Here is a 16,173-nt window from a genome sequence, read left to right as displayed (position 1 = left end):
TCAGGACCTCAGCACACAGGAAGGCAGAGCTGAGAAGAGGAAGGAGCTTGAAGTCGAGGCATTTTCTCAGAGCCCCAGAATGAAGGGGCCCACGAATATGGTGTAAGTGCAAGTGAGTGAGTGGAGGTCCGCCTCCCCTCAAGGCGCAGCCTCTCCTGGCTCCTCCAGCGGCATCCAGGGTGGGTGGAGGGAGACAACCATCACCCATGCTGTGATGAAAAACGCCATTATAGGGGCAGAGAACAGAAACTGGGGACGGAAACAGTCACCTCAGGTTTTTGGGTTAGAATTTAGGAGGGGGCTGAGGGGGAGAGCCAGGGAAGGTGGTCAAGGGATCTGATGAGCCTGTGGACAGAGTAATGGGGCCCAGGACCTCGAAGTGGACCTCGCTTGGCTGTCATGGCTGAGAGCAGGAAGCGCCAATGGGGCTCTGAGGACGCTGCCTCACCATCTACCTGGAAGTACTACTGCCTGCCAAAGCCCCTGGGTTGGACGATGGCAGAGCTCACTCTCCTGGTGGCTGCTGGGAACCAGCCTGATGGGACACTCCCCACCTGGATTGCTCTCCCATGCCTTGCTGCAAACTGGGATCAGACAGCATAAGTGGTGGGACTGCTCTGGGGAACATGGCGAGGAGATGGACTCTGGTTTGGGTTGTGGAACCTTCTTGGAGGCAGTGACATCAGAGGAAGGAGGGAGAGTTTGCTAGACAGGGAGCAAGTCCCTCCCACCCACCGGGAATTCAGGGACACAGGCAGGGAGGACACAGGAGTGTGGGGACTGTGGTGCGGAAGGCAGAGGAGTGAACCATGTGGAAGTTGGAGTCGGGTGAGGCCACTGCACCATTCCACACTACTCAGTAAATGCCGACCGGACGGGCAGTGTGTGGCAGGCACTGCGCTGGGGGTTACAGCGATGGAAACAAGTTTCTTTGCCTTGAGTAACAGCCACTCCAGTGGGCCAAGAAGTGCCAGAGGCAACAGAGGCAGCATGAAAGTATATGTCCAAAATATATGTCCTGGCTGAATGGCTCAGTTGGTTAGAGCATCATCCCGATACACCAAGGTTACGGGTTCAATCTCTAGTCAGGGGACACAAAAAACCAACCAATGAATGCATAAGTGGGAGGAACAACAAATCCATGTTTCTCTCTCCTTCCCTCTCTCTCTAAAACCAACCAATCAATAAGAAACTTTTAAAGAAGTGTATGTCCAAGGGGCAGAGGGCGAGCACAGTGATCACTCCCACTAGACAGGCTCGGTGAAGCCTTCCCATACACGAGAAGCAGTTATTGGAAGAGGAACCAGCATTTTTCAGGCATATGAGGATGGGAGGAGGCGAACAGGAAAGGGTTAGTTAGATTCCTGATGAAGAGAGAACAGCTCTAGTCGGCTTTGCCTGCAGCCAGGCAAAGATTCGTATGGATTAGCCTAAGGCTGGAAAGCAATGTGCAAAAATGGGAGTGGTGTTAATTCGTAGGATTCTGGGAAATGCTTTTCCCAGAGACCAGTTGGGATAGATGAGATGAGCGGCCCCATGGGCCACAAAGTTCCTATGTGGTCGGACAGGAAAGAGCTCCCTGAGAGGGACAAGCAAATCAGCTGGTGGGAGGCTGGAAGGAGCGGGGACGGTGGCCGAGTACCTTGGTGTTGAGGATATTGCTGGCAATTCGGCAGAGCATGAGCAGCCCGTCTTCCTGCATGGACCACATGACACGCAGCCGGGTCATCCTCTTCAGGGCGCTCTGGTCGGCCTCATCATGGTAACGCAGACTTTTGCTTTTTTCTTCTTGGAGTTCTTCTAAGGACATAGGGGAGAAGGGAGTGAGCCTAGAACAATTGGTGTGGAGCTGTCACTCTGGAGAGGGGAAGGTCTGCCCCGCTAGCAAGACTTGACCAAGGGTATCAGTTATCAGAATCTCACTGTGTCCGGAAGCTATATCACTAACCACAAAAGACACAGCCCCTCCCAACAGATTTTTTTTCACCATTTCTCTTGGGTGGAATTTCACGGTGACGGGCTGGGCATCCTGAATGCAGCCTCCTATTAGTTATCTGCCAATCTCCAAGCCTCCCTACTGTGGAGCTAAGCCCTTTAAGGCACGGCGCCTCCACAGTAGCCTGTGGAGCACGCTCAGGGCACGCCTGACAAATGAGTGGAACCCCACCGTTCTGCTGCTCTGTGACCTCAGAGATGTGCGAACTCTGGTGCACCATGGGGACAAGGCCCATCCTACAGGGCTGCCTTGAGGACCGAACAAGACGGAAACATCTAGTGTTGCACCTGGCACAACGGAGCTACTAAATAAAGAATAACAGTGCTAACAGGATGGAATATTTCATATGGGCCAAACACTGACTTAAGCTTTTTACATATATGAACTTATAATACTTTGCAACAACCCTATGGAGAGATATAGTTATTATCCCGGGTCTGTAGTTGAGGGATCTGATATAGCAACTTGCTCAAAGTCACACAACTAAGTAGCAGACTAAGGATTTGAACTTGAGCTCGTAACCACTGGGTTTTCCAAGGTCTCCTCCTCTTGGGGGAGATGCTAATGACAGGATCTGCCATATGCCACTGCCAATTCCAAAAGACTGTGAAGTGATCTTCCAAATTAAGGCAGAAGAAAAGTAGGGTGGGAAAATCAGATCATTGCTAAACACACAGACCACTTGGGTGACAGACAGGCAGACCCTTCTCCTCACTGCCCTCCTTCGCTGTAAACACTGCCCAGATGAAGAAGCCAAAGTGCAGTCAAAGGGGACCGCAGAGCTTCCGGAACTCCGAAGACTGCAGGCTTCCAGGCCCCGTCTTTCCTCTAATTTAAATATACAAGCCTTAGACTTTGGCCTGATTAGCGTAAATGCAGATATTAAAAGGTAAACCAAAAGAATAATAGGATTTTAGCTGGTTATGATGAAGATTTTGCTACGAACTTTTGCTAAGGTTTTTTTCAGTTGAGATGAAATCAGAAATTTTACCGAGGCAGTCACAAAGTGAAAAGGCTCGATACAATACAGAGAAAGCAGGGGGCAGCATGAAGGAAATTCCAGGATCTCTGTCTGGCAGCTGGATTGGGAAAATAGGGCAATCACAGAGTGAGCCCTGTAAATTGAGGGCAAATGGAAACCCAAGTCTGAGGGCAGAGCTCAGGCCCAGCTGCGCCAGCCCGCTGCACGTCTCTGAGCCTGAATGTGCAAAGACAAGGCCTAGCAAACACAAATGAACGTCATATAACCTTTCTTCTTTCTCTTCATCTTCTTTCCAGGGTCCTTCTTCAGCCGTTTCCGCTTCTGGTTCTTGCCACCCCTCACTCTCTGATTCCTGTCCAGCACGGGCTCTTGGTCAATCTCAAACTGCTCGTCTTGGTCAGCACAGAGCTCGGACCCTGCTCTGGCTTCTCCCCAGATGTCCAACCTGCCATTGCCTAGAAGTAATCACAGGAGACGAGCATTTCAAGATGAGCTCTGCAAAGGCCAGCAGCCAAATGAAACATGCGGCGGCCATGCTGGCCCTGAGTTAGTACCATGCCTGTTCTGGGCGGAACTGGCGCACACGTACCTCCAGCACCAAGGGGCAACGTGCGCTTGGTCAGAAAAGACTGGAGCCTCACTGTGAGCCCATTCTCTGCAGCGGCGTTCTCCTACAAGGCAAGTGCGGCACCGGAATGAAGCATGCGGTTTCATGAACCCCAGGAGCCCAGAGCCACAAAGGCAAGGAGTGCGAGTGTGTGACCGAGAAGCCGAGGACGGCTGCGCAGTGCCTGCCGGGAGGCTGGCAGGGGTGCTGCAGGACATGGATCTCCTGTCCAGCCACTTCCTAACTGCACACGCACCCCTCTTGTGTGAGTTTTGTCTCACAGACTTTCTGGTCCTCCTTTAAAAAGGAACACCTGTCCACATCACAGAGTAAGTTAGAATCAGCTGAGAAGAAAAACAGTCCAGGCTATCGATACACATGGAAGTCAATATTTGTGCCTCTGGTCACTTTTGGTTTTACCAATTCAGGACTGTGAGCTGGGAAAGGGACAAGAGGATGTGTGGTGCTGGCAGCCCTGGGGGTGGTGGCCGGGATGTGGGCACCCACACCTCAAAAGCCCACCTTTTTGGCCTTGTTGATGATATAGCTGGTCCAGATCCAGTTGCGCTTTAGGTGTCCATAGAAACTGGAATCGAGCCCAGCGGCTCCCAGCCCATCCCCAGGGATCAAACCTTCATCCACCACCTCACGGCTGCCCCTGAGATGGGAGATATAGAGAAAGGGTGCTCCTTAGAACTGGAGAGTCCGAGGAGCAGGTGAGGGGATTTCCCACAACTAGCTTTTACCTCCCCAGAAAAACACCTGACAGAATTTAAGAACTTGTCAAAACCCCAACATTTTAGGTAAAATTCCCCAAGTTTTGAATTTTTGGCAATTGATTCTTCTTTTTTTTTTTTTTTAAACAATGTGTGGGCTAACTAGAGTATGGCCGGGGCCAGATATGGCTGGTGGCCACCAGTCTGCAGCAGCCGCACTGACGACTCAGGCACTCCTGGTCTGACGGCTGAAGCTCAACATGGAGCCAGAGCCTGTGGGATGAGCACTGCCTGACCCTGCACGTGGGGACAGCGCGTCAAGGGACAGGGACGCACGTGGAGTACTCCATCATGGCGCATTTGCGCTCCAGGTTGTGCTTGTGGATGGCGCTCTCCTGCTCCTTCTGCTCCTTCTGCAGACTGTCCTTGTCATCTCCACCCTGATCTGGGTTGCTGTCCTTCCTGTTACGCGGGTGGCGCACCACACCTGGAAAACCAAACAAGCCCTACTGAGGCCACCCTCCTGCTGGTGCTGGTGGGCCACCGTGCGCTGCTGGGTGGCCAGAGAAGAACGGATTCCCTTTCTGTGACTAGGGTCCCCCAAACAGAGAAGCACGAAACTGGTAGAACCTCTTTGCACAAAATGCCTTGTAACAGGTGCCAGAGGGAGCCGGAGGAAGAGTTAAACACTGAGGGGGACTGAGAAAAGGGCCTGCACTCTGGCTGAACGCCATTAAGGTGAGTGGGCAAGTAGGTGACCAAAGAACACAGTAGGCTCGGGGAGGTATGAGCAGAACCATATGCCTCCCCCCTGGCGGGCCTGTGGACATGCTGTGTGCCAGCAGAGGAAGCAGTAAATGAAAATGACCGCACTTGGCTGTGGCTGCGGGGTCAGGGTCAGCAGGGACTAGACAGATAGCTGGATGTGGCATCAGTTTCCCTGAGAGAGCCAGGAGCAGCCACTTGTTTCCTGAGTGCCCCAGAGGGCATTCATTGAGTGGAGCAATTACATTCAGTTATCCTATATAATAAAAGCCTAATATGCAAATCGACCTAATGGCGGAATGACCAGTGGAACAACTGGTTGAAATGACGTGCACTGACCACCAGGGGGCAGATGCTCAACACAGGAGCTGCTTCCAGCCCGCAGGCCCCAGGCCAGCCAAGGCAGGTGTCAGCAGGGGCTCCCCGATTGCCCTGCCGGTCGCCCTGCAGAGGGAAGCGACCGGCGGCAGCAGGGGGCAGGGCTGGGCAGCAAGCAGGCCAGTGCCACCCCCACCCTGATCGTCCTGCCAGTCACCTCCCGCAGAGGGAGGCAATGAGCGGTGGCAGCGGGGGGCAGGCCTGGCAAGTGGCTGGCACCAGGCCGGCCAAGGAGAGTGCCAGTGGGGGCCCCCCATTCACCCCACTGGTCGCCCCACAGATAGGCCCTGATCACCAGCCAGGTCTAGGGACCCTACCCATGCATGAATTTTGTGCACCGGGCCTCTAGTTCCATAATAAAGAAGACTGCATTTCTCATAAGAAAACATAAATTACTACTAAAACGGTTGCTTGAATAGGGCAAGGGATGGTGATGATAATTTGCAGAGTGTCAAAGACCCTCTCATAACATGCTCATCTGGAGAACTTGGCCTGGGTGAGGGAAGGGGCAGTGGGGAGAGGCCATGTCCCCCACCTCTCAGCCAAGTTTACTGAGACATCTGGGTGAAGCTTCGCCTCCGCCCATAAGGTGGTGGCGGTATTCCCAGTTTAGAAATGAAGACACTGTGAAACACACTGTCCCCTAAAGTCAGGAGGTGACAAAGAGCTTGTCCAAGATCATGCATTTGAATGGACAGTTGAACCTCCAGGGAATTAGGTGATGCTTCTGTGCACCACAGCTGCTTGCTAGGAATGCAGGTTTAGGCCAGCCCAGGTCTGCTGAGTCCAAACCTCTGCACGGGGCCCAGGAACCTGCACTTCAGGCTCCCGGGTGCTGCTGCGCACACTTGTGTCCGGAGCCCCTGCTCTAAAGGATGCTCATGTCTTTTATATGGTGCTTTCCCCTCATCTTTGGGGAACCCCTCAAATGTTCGCTAAATGACAAGACAATCAAGGTCTGATTAATGGATTCAATAAGCCTCCCACATTTCTGCTCCCAAACACTAAAAGGGATGGATGGAAATTTACCAACTGTTAAGCCTGAAAATCTTTGGTGCAAATAACACACTGGTTCACAAATTTTCACCTAGGTATAAAATGCAGGGGAATTAGATAACTTTTAAAATCTGAAATAGTAAAAGCCTAGTTCACTAGTGAATGCCAGAGGAGTCTGTGACACATACTGTCCTAAAATTTGTCTGGACCCATTAAAGGCTCTAAATACAAGTGCTCATTACGCTGTTGACCCTGAACAATTCCACTGAACAAGTATGTAATCCTTGCTGTGCAAAAACCGGCGTGTAACACTGATCTGCAGCTCTGTGGCAGGAGAAAGAGGATCAGATGTCTCTCCCGGGTGCACCTGATGCCCATCCTTTTTCTCCTGGTGGGACTGGCAAGAAAAGACCAGCTGAAAACTGGCTTCGAGGAAAGCACGCTGGGCTGCAGGGCGGCTCTCTAGCTCCCACAAACCCTCCAGCCACTCAATGAACATTTACGGAGTCACTGTGTACCAGGCCCTGAGAGACAGCATGGGGATGCAAGCCAATGGCCTGTGCTCGCAGGATCCACAGAACGAAATAAGACGACGACAGCAAAGGTGCTGGAAGGCTTTCTCGAAGAGGAGCCACGTGAAACAGAGTGGCCACTGCGAGGCGAGCAGGGGCTTGGGGACATTCTGGAGAGGAAAACAATGAGAGCAAAGGCCCCACCCAAAGCCCGACTCACCCAGCGGCAAGTCTGCCAGTTCTTCCTCCCAGCCTTCCCCATCGGCCCCTCTATCACCATCACAGTGCGCATCTCTCTGGGGCATGAGTCACAGCCCAACTGGCCTTTCTCCTTCTACTCCTGTCCCGTCTGTTCTCCAGAGCAAGCACTGAGAGGCTTGATTACAACCACCACCATCTTCTTGCTGCTTTTAGAACACATCCAAACTACCGTGTTCTGCATGGCCCCCAGGGTCTGCCTCCTGCCCACTTCCCAATCTCAGCTGCCACTCTCCTTCCCACCACGCTGGCCTTTCCTGTCTCTCCAACCACACTTGGGGCCTTTGCACTTGCTGCTCCCGTGCCTGGAATGTTGTTCCCCAGTTCTGGACACGGCTGGCTCAGCCTCAAATGTCTCCTCCTCAGAAAGGCTGCCTGACCATTCATTCAAATGCCCTTGGCTCATCACCCTGTGTGTTTCCTCCCTGGCACTCATCACACTCTGGGTGTGTGTGTGTGTCTTCTCCCCAAGAATGAAGTCTCACGAAGGCAGGGACGAGGTGTGTTTTCATTGCTTGTGTCCAGGCACAGGAAATGCACGCTGTGTTCATAAATACCTACTGAATGAACACGTAAGTAAAGACCAAGTGGAGCTGCTTGGGCTGAATGGGGAGTGGGGACTGGCATACCTCCCCATTCAAGGCCTGCTACACTTCTTTCTAAGGGAGCCCCAAGGACATGATAGGCCTCGGGGAGCAGCCTGGAAACCACGAGGCATCATCTTGCCCTCTCCAGCTCTAACTCCAGTTGTTCCACAGCAAGGGGGGAAAACAGTGAGGACCAGCAAAGACAGATGGTACCTAAAGGGGTGTTGAGGCAGACGCACTGCAGATCAAACCAGTAGTTTTCCACATCCTGCATTGAATTCAGGACATAAAAACGCCTTTCAAAGGGCCGGCTGCTGTGGGCAAGGTGGTAATGTGGGTCACAGATGGTGGTATCAACGATAGACGCATTCTTCTTCAAGAAAATGAAGATCTGCAAGGCAGGCAGGGATGGGGCGGGAGAGACCGCAGAATCAGCCTCAGGTGAGCCGTCTGGAAACTGCTTAACAGTCAGGACCACTTCAATTTGGGCTTGAAAGATGTTACCTGATCTTTATCCTGAAACTTTTCTGTGGGACCAAACTGCAGCAGCCCCATGTAGCACAGCCTCTGCAGGTTCTCCAACACTGAAAAAATGTATCGTCTGGAAAACAGAGGGGAGGAGCAGGATCCAATCACACCATACGCTGACTGGGGTCAGGGGGTCTGCATCTGGGGCAAGGAGGGCACCTCACTTACTCTCCTCTTCTACCTGGTGGGACCTGGAGGACTGGCCTTGGGCCTGCAAAGTACTGGAGCCCAGAACTGCCCTTCCCACACCCAACAAGGGCAATGAAGCATCAATTGTACACTGGGGTTTTGGGTTAGAAAGTAAAAGTAACAAAAGGACAAAACCACATTAGGGCTTGCAGACTTTATCAGCAGAATTTACTTTAAAAGAACCTTAAAATCAAGTATAAAATGTACCAGCATGCATTTCATTTGCCCGGGCTTTAAAAGGCTCACAGGTGGCTGAATTCATGAAAACCTCGGATCTCTACAACCAGCAAGGCAGAAACCTTTCCTCTTCCTGGTTAATGAGTATTCAGTCCCTAACTTCCAGGGGAGTGCAGGGACCCTCGGCCTCTCCACGTCAGTTCCGGGACTCACCTCTTGTACAGGAGCTGCTGCCGGATAGGCCTGGGGAGAAAGCGAATCAGCGTGTGCTGCTTCAGAGGGTCATTCAGGAATTCATCCAGGTTGTCCACCTACAAGGTGATTTAGGGTTCAGCTCAACCAAGACCAGAGTGAATTGCTAGAATTGTGAAAAAACATTTACCACTATTTTCTTTAATCTTTTAAAATTAATTTTAGAGAGAGAGGAAAGGGAAGGGAGAGAAAGATAGAAACATCGATGAGAGAAAATATCGATTGGCTGCCTCCTGCATGTCCCTCACTGGGGATCGAGCCAGCAACCCGGGCATGTGTCCTGACTGGGAATTGAACCAGCAACCTCTTGGTGCATGGGTCGATGTTCAAACACTGAGAAACACCAGCTGGGCAAAACTCATTACTATTTTCTGGTCTGCAGCTTCTCTGAACCTGCCCGTCAGCACTATGGTGATGGTGCCTCCTCCTTCTTTCCTCCCCCAAACCTCCCACATCTCTGCTTTCAATCATGGCAGAGGTTTCTGAAAGGCCTGGGCCGGAGCAGACAGGCACCCAGCTCCCCCACTTTTGATGGTCCGCGGCCGCTGAGGGGGGCTACCCTGCTGTTGAGAGGCGCAGCTGGGTGTCCACGGCAGGCCCCCTCAGCGGCCGCGGATCTGGCCGTTGAGAGGCACAGGGGGCGGGAGTCCCGCCCCCTGCACCTCTCAACAGCAGGGTAGCCCCCCTCAGTGGCAGCGGATCTGTGCCTCTCAATGGCCAGATAGGCCACCCCGAGTCCCGCCCCCCAGCCTCCCGCCCCCCAGCCTCCCGCCGCCCAATCGTGGGCGTAGCGGAGTGATGGTAATTTACATGTTACTCTATTATTAGATAGGATGGCACTCCAATAAATTCAATAAAAAAAAAATCATTGACTTGTAAAAAAACAAAACAAAGGCTATCTAACAAGAGAAAAAGAAGGACCCAGCAATTCCACTTCTGGATATTTATCTGAAGAAACCCAAAACAATAAACCAAAAAGACATATGCATCCATATGTTCACTGCAGCATTATTTAGCCAAATATGAAAGCAACCTAAGTGTCTATCAATAGATGAATGGGTACTGAAGTACACATATATAATGGAATACCCAGCCATAAAAAAGCATGAAATCTTGCCGTCTACGACAACATGGATGGACATAGAGCAGTGATGGCGAACCTATGACATGCGTGTCAGCACTGACACGTGTAGCCATTTCTGATGACACACGGCTGCTGAGGCGGCCGCATGCCGAGGATGAAACATTTGCTGCTCCTGAGGATGAAACATTTGCGAAATAATGTTTTTTCCTCAAAGTGACACACTACTCGAGTTATGCTCAGTTTTTTGGCGAAGTTTGACACACCAAGCTCAAAAGGTTGCCCATCACTGACATAGAGGGTATTGTGCTGAGTGAAATAAGTCAGACAGAGGAAGACAAATACCATATGATTCCACTTATATGTGGAATCTAAAAAATAAAATAAACAAACAAGCAGAACAGAAACAGAACATTCTGACAGTTGTCAGATGGGAGGAGGTTAGGGAGCTGGGTGAAGAAGGTGAAGGGATCAAGAAGTAAAAATTGACAGTTACAGAAAAGTCAGGGGGATGTAAAGTACAGCATAGCCAATACAGTCAATAATATTGCAATAACTATGTATGGTGATGGGTGGGTACTAGATTTATTGGGGTGATCACTTAGTAAGTTATATTAAAAAGAGAAGAAGAATGCTGATTTCCCTGGAAGCCAGTGATTCCATTTCTGTCCTTACCATAAAGAAAAAACTTTGGAACTTCCCACGAATATGTCTACCAAAAGGTATTATCACCTGTCATTTGTAAAAACAAGAAACTAGAGCTTAAATGTCTAAGAATAGAGGACTCATGAAATGAATTAGGGTATGTGCATAAGAAAGAATACGATGAATTTACTTAATATCAAGTTAAAACTCAATGATGTGGAAAACACAATATATTGTTCAGTGGAAAAACACACATAAAAGAGTAAATAAAGTATAGTCTCAATTCAGTTAAAACAAACACACACAAATGGGAGATCTAATATACACATATACATGCATATACACACAAACATGGCATAGGATAAAAAGACTAGGAGAAAATGTACCAAAATCACTAGCTGTCTGAGTGATAAAGTTATGGGTAACTTCTATTTCCTTCTTTTTCTATAGAAACCAAATTTCTAAATACATATTGTATTGTCACACCATGATATTTGTTTGTCTTATGGTTGATCTATCTAGAAGAACAAGTCTTTGACTTACCAACCAACCATCCATCCAATCTCCTATCTCTCCATCTACCCAATCAACCATCCATCCATCCATCCATCCATCCATCCATCCAACCATCCATCCATCCGGGCAACTGCAAGTCTTGAAGCATTTTTGCTGACCAGGTGAGTATGGGCCCTCTGGCCTGGGGCTGCGGGACTAGCTCCTGTGATAGCTTGCGAGTTGCCAGTACCTTGTAGCTGACTTGCACAACCTGGATAAAGATGGAGAGGGGCAGGCAGAGGAGAATGTCGCTGACAAGAGCCCAGCCGAAGCCGAAGTCCCTGTAGATTGGAATGGGAGGGACGTAGCGTGTCCACGAGGCTTCATCCACATACACTATGAGAAAACCAGAGACAGGGTCCAAGTCATGATGGTAATATCACCTCCTAGGTCTTGGTCCTCTCTTACACAAACGTGAGAAAATCTACTTGTCAGGCAGGAAGCCCAGAGGGTCAGAAAGTTTGTATCAGGGCAGTGTAGAGATTCTGCCAGTTCCGACCACAAGAATAAGAAACCATCATGACCCCCCCTTTGGGTCCCACTGCTGCTGGCCTGCCCTGGTCATCTCACCTCTCTCTGTGGGGAGCTCCACTTCAGCCTCCCGGACTTCTCCATCTTGGTTGTCGCTCGGTGGGGCATCAAAGGAGGTCTCCAAGTCTTTTCCGGAGGAGGGCGGGGCTCCGGTCCTGCCTGGCTCCTGCTTTCCCGTTCTTTCACTGCTGAAGCCCTGCTTCTCTTCCGTGTCGCTGGCAGGGTGCCCGTAGACCAGGTACCACAGAAACCTGTGGACCACCCGCAGGCGAGCCATTTTGGGCAGAAATCCTATAGATCGCCCAAGTCCAGGAACTGAGGCAAGAAAGGGGGAAGGCAGTGCTTGAAAAGCCCAGATTCCAATCAGTTCAATTCCCTAAAAAACTGTTGTTGCCACTATGTCTCAGGGGCCAGGGACACAGAAAATATTCTTACTCTCGTGGAAGTTACTTTCTAGTGGGAAAGGGCAGACAATACCAAAATCCTGAAATAAGACATCAGATGGAAATAGCTGGTGCAGAAAATGAAGCGAGGAAGGGACAGGGAGAGGCCTTGAGGGAAGTCCACAAGTCCGTGACTGGGCAGGCCATACAGATAACCTGGGCTGTACAACCCAGGGTAATGCAAGGTGCCTGACACATTCGAGAAGGGTCACAGGCTGGAATGACAGGGTGGAGCAAGGAAGGAGAGCCCAGGAGGTGAGCCAGAGTGTAATGAGGAGGGAGCCACCATGGAGGGTCCGACATACCTCCATTTAGAACTCTTGTCTTGATGGGGGTTGTGCAAAATCTAGGTTCTTTTAAAGTAGCTTATTTCTTTGTTGATACAAATAATGTGTTCCTTAGCTTTCCCCAGCAAGAGGGAGCAGGTGAGTCAAGGGAGACAAAGGAACAGGGCGGTAAGGACCGTGAGTAGAGGCCCCTCCTCCCGGCAAGCCTAGCCCATCTGCTCAAGTGCAGGTGCTGTGCAGCTGCACACACTCGTGCTCGTGTTTCCTCTCCGTCTGCACTCTCTGACTATGAAGCCTGGAAAGTAAAGGCCATGCTTGTGTGACTGCAGCCTTCGGAAAGGGAAGTCACGCAGGTGACTCTTCTGTCTGGCGTCCCGAGTTTGCCACATCCCATACCAGGACACGTTTTCTGCCTGACAGAGCCCGTGCCCTGGTAAGCTGCCTTTGCCCTCACCACCAACACGCGTTTGTGACTAGGAGAGGAACAATGAAGCACTCGATTATAAAGTCCTGCCACTGCACTTGACCCCACACATTTACATTAGAGCAGCTTAGTGGGGGATGAGGGAGGAGCCAGCTCTGTTAGAGACCTGAATCTGAGAAAATTATATGAATGTGCAAACTCGCCAATGGCTGAAACTACCAGAAGGCTCATGGGGTCAGCAGAGGTAGCGATTTTCTGAAATAGAATATTCCAGCCCAAGGGTAGTCAGCAAAAGAAATTAATCTTTGTAAATAATTCCTCATGTTGGGATCTAGGATAGTTTCTTTTTTTAGAGAGAAAGGGAGAGGGAGAGAGAAAAATACTGATGTGAGAGAAACATCGATTGGCTGACTCCTGTATGCACACCCCCAAAGGGTATCAAATCTGCAACCTGAGTATGTGACCTCACTGGGAATCGAACTTGCAACCTTTCTGTATATGGGGTGATGCTCTAACCAAGTGAGCCACACTAGCCAGGGCGGGAATCTAGCATAGTTCCATCTGAGTCTTGCAACAGCCTTGTGAGGTATATTGGGCAAGAATCATTTCCATCTTGCAGATAGGGAAACTGATGCCGGTGGAAGTCATGTGACCAGGCCACATGACCCAGCCAGCAATTCAGACCTTATTCCCTGACTGCAGTCCAGTGCTTAAATGTACAACACCAAGTGACTCAAAGGGCATCATGCAAACAACCAATGAAACACAATTAGACATTGACAAGAAGTTGCTTCTTACCTACTACAGGGTTGTAATTTTTAAGCTGGGTTATGCCCATTTTCTCATCAGTTTTTTTCACCCGTCCACTCTCTGGTTTAGAGCAATCATTCGGCTGAGAATCTCCTGATCCACTCGGGTCTTCTTTTCCTTGACTTTCTTCTTTGGCTTCCCCTTTAGGCACTGTAGACTGGGGCGCTTTAAGCCTGCAGACCAAGTGCGAGCCAATGTTATGGTGAGAAAACCAAGGGCTGAGAGAAAGGACACATTTTGTCCTCATGAATCAGATGAAGCCATTTGGTCCTGAGGCCTCAAACTCAACTGCTCTAGAGGCCTGGCAGATGTTTTAAATGAATAAAATGTGCCAGGTCACTAGACATTTGGGAATGGTGAGGACTGTGGTGACCAGGGGCAGCTGCTACCTGTGAGAAAGGGAGCCTGACAGACTAGGTCCTCTGATACTTTCATAAATGCTAGAAATCAGGAATTTGATATGAAATTAATTGGCATCTGATTCAGAGTACATGTGGCCGATGTATGGCAAGACGCACAAACCAGCACCTGTAAGCCAGAGCCAGGCCTCTGCTCATCCACAGATCACCTGTGGTTTAGACCCAGCTATGAAGTCTCTCCCATCCCTCAGTTTCTTTCAGTCCATTAGATGATTTATGGGCAGAGCAAGAGAAGATGTCAGGAAGGCAACTAGAATTGTTCTGAGCCATTATGAGGTTGAGCAGGTTTCACATCACAGGGCCTGTGACTTGGAGTGCTCTGTCTACAATCAGAATAGAATAAAAAATGCGAGGATTTTCTTTTTTCTTAAAGAATCCAGAAATTGATCCCTGTCAGTCTCGGGGGTCATGACCACAAAGCCCAACCCAGTGAATTCACTGAGATCACACGAGTCCTGTGGTGCTGCTACTCGCCTGTTTGCTGAGCTTGAATTGGAGATCCGGAAACGAACCTGCTCGATGGCACTTCTCACCAGAGGGTCGTTCTGGTCCATGGACGGGTGCACTACCAGATCCACCTGCAGAGAGAGGGCAGTGTCCCCAAGGGTGGGAAGAGCTCAGGGAGACTTAGCTCCACAACTCGGCTCCCTGGTGGAGCGCTGGTTACCCCGTTCATGAACCTTTCCTAAAGACCGTTATGAGACTGAAGCAAAGTGCGTTGTGAACAGTTTCCCACTGTCAAAATCCCTCCGCTCATCAAGCGATCAAGTTCTGCTCAGGAGAGGAATTCTGCCCTAGAAAGAGCCGTCTTCCTGCAGTGCCCTCGCTGGGTGTCAGGGCCCACTGGTCTCACATCTACCTGGCAGGCTGTTCCCTGTGCCCTGCTCCTGCTATCTGAGAATGTCCCAGAAGTGCCTGTGAATGCTGAGGGCTTCCATCTGGAAAAGGTAAACGCCTTCATTAATCTCCCCTCGCTGAGCGCCGCCGTGGGACTCCTGCCAGGTGCGCTTCTAAACAGATTGGCAGAGGATTTAGAGCTGCTTTGTTGTTTTAGCTTTTCCAAGGTGCTGCAGCTGAGCAGTTAGGGTGGTTACCACCTCACTAGGGATAACTGGAGGACGAATGGGAATGACCTGGAACTGAGCAGAGGGTGTGGGGTGACAGCTGTGCAGGGGATGGCAGGCACAATGGCCAGGCACCTGGCCAGCCAGGCTTCCTTTCTGTCTCTGTCATTGGCAGGGGAGGGCCAAGTAAGGTTTTCTAAATGGCTAACTCTGATCAGCAGGCTTTGAGCCAAAAATGACCTGAAAGAGGGTCACAGGGAATAGGCAGCAAACGCCTGATGTTTTAGAAAACAAAACATCAAAAGCTGCCGTGGCTCAGTCTCCTCTGCTCCTCATTTGTGAAATGGGGACCCCTCCCTTATGCCCTGCCAACTGTTTAGTGGTTTTGTGAGGCTCAAGTGAGAGACAGCTAGGTAACACCCAGGGAATTTAAAAGCATGGTACAAATCCAAAGCATTCCTATTTCCCCACTTTCCACAGCCAAATGGCCCAGCCAGCTTCCCACAGGCCCAATGGGCAGGTGGCCAGATGCGGAAGCCAGGGCAAAGGCCGATGCTGGGCACAGCAACTCTGATCCACATGCTCCAGGAGACCAGGAGGCAGCCTGTGGCAGCCCAGGCTCCGGGGGCCAGAGAAAGTGCTGTTGAGACACTTAAGCGTATTCTGGAGGCAGATGTACAATACTGCAACCCTTTCCAGCTGGAAAAGTGGGTACCATGTAGTGGTTCCACTATAGTGGTTCTCGAATGTCTCCCATCTTAAACAATATGGTTCGCTACCAAGTTGTTGGGAGTGGGGTGAGGGTGGGGGATATTTCGGTTGTTGAACAAAACTTCGGTTCTCAACTCCTTCTTGTTGATAAATTAGCATTACAAAAAGTGTTTCTCAGGCCACAAAGGAGAATTTGAGTCAGTTTACTGCTAAACCTCCTCTTGTTAACTTCTCAGGAAATTGTGCTGTGAATATTTTTG

General features: G+C 50.4%; 1 protein-coding gene across 1 annotated transcript in view; it reads right to left on the bottom strand.

Annotated features, from left to right (window-relative positions):
* Positions 1 to 16,173, bottom strand: part of GTF3C1 (general transcription factor IIIC subunit 1) — an 86,843-nt gene that overhangs the window by 17,144 nt on the left and 53,526 nt on the right. Inside the window, exons 13-24 of the mRNA XM_028134129.2 lie at positions 14,613 to 14,716; positions 13,708 to 13,892; positions 11,795 to 12,070; positions 11,415 to 11,560; positions 8,905 to 9,002; positions 8,302 to 8,398; positions 8,011 to 8,188; positions 4,638 to 4,788; positions 4,108 to 4,243; positions 3,568 to 3,649; positions 3,245 to 3,433; positions 1,643 to 1,800 (exon numbers count right to left, since the gene is read on the bottom strand). Of these exons, the coding sequence (XP_027989930.2) occupies positions 1,643 to 1,800; positions 3,245 to 3,433; positions 3,568 to 3,649; positions 4,108 to 4,243; positions 4,638 to 4,788; positions 8,011 to 8,188; positions 8,302 to 8,398; positions 8,905 to 9,002; positions 11,415 to 11,560; positions 11,795 to 12,070; positions 13,708 to 13,892; positions 14,613 to 14,716 (1,800 nt within the window). The remainder of the gene's footprint in view (positions 1 to 1,642; positions 1,801 to 3,244; positions 3,434 to 3,567; positions 3,650 to 4,107; positions 4,244 to 4,637; positions 4,789 to 8,010; positions 8,189 to 8,301; positions 8,399 to 8,904; positions 9,003 to 11,414; positions 11,561 to 11,794; positions 12,071 to 13,707; positions 13,893 to 14,612; positions 14,717 to 16,173) is intronic.

This window comes from Eptesicus fuscus, chromosome 4, assembly GCF_027574615.1.
Source record: "Eptesicus fuscus isolate TK198812 chromosome 4, DD_ASM_mEF_20220401, whole genome shotgun sequence".
NCBI classification, from domain to species: domain Eukaryota; kingdom Metazoa; phylum Chordata; class Mammalia; order Chiroptera; family Vespertilionidae; genus Eptesicus; species Eptesicus fuscus.
This window is presented reverse-complemented; position numbering and strand designations above follow the sequence as displayed.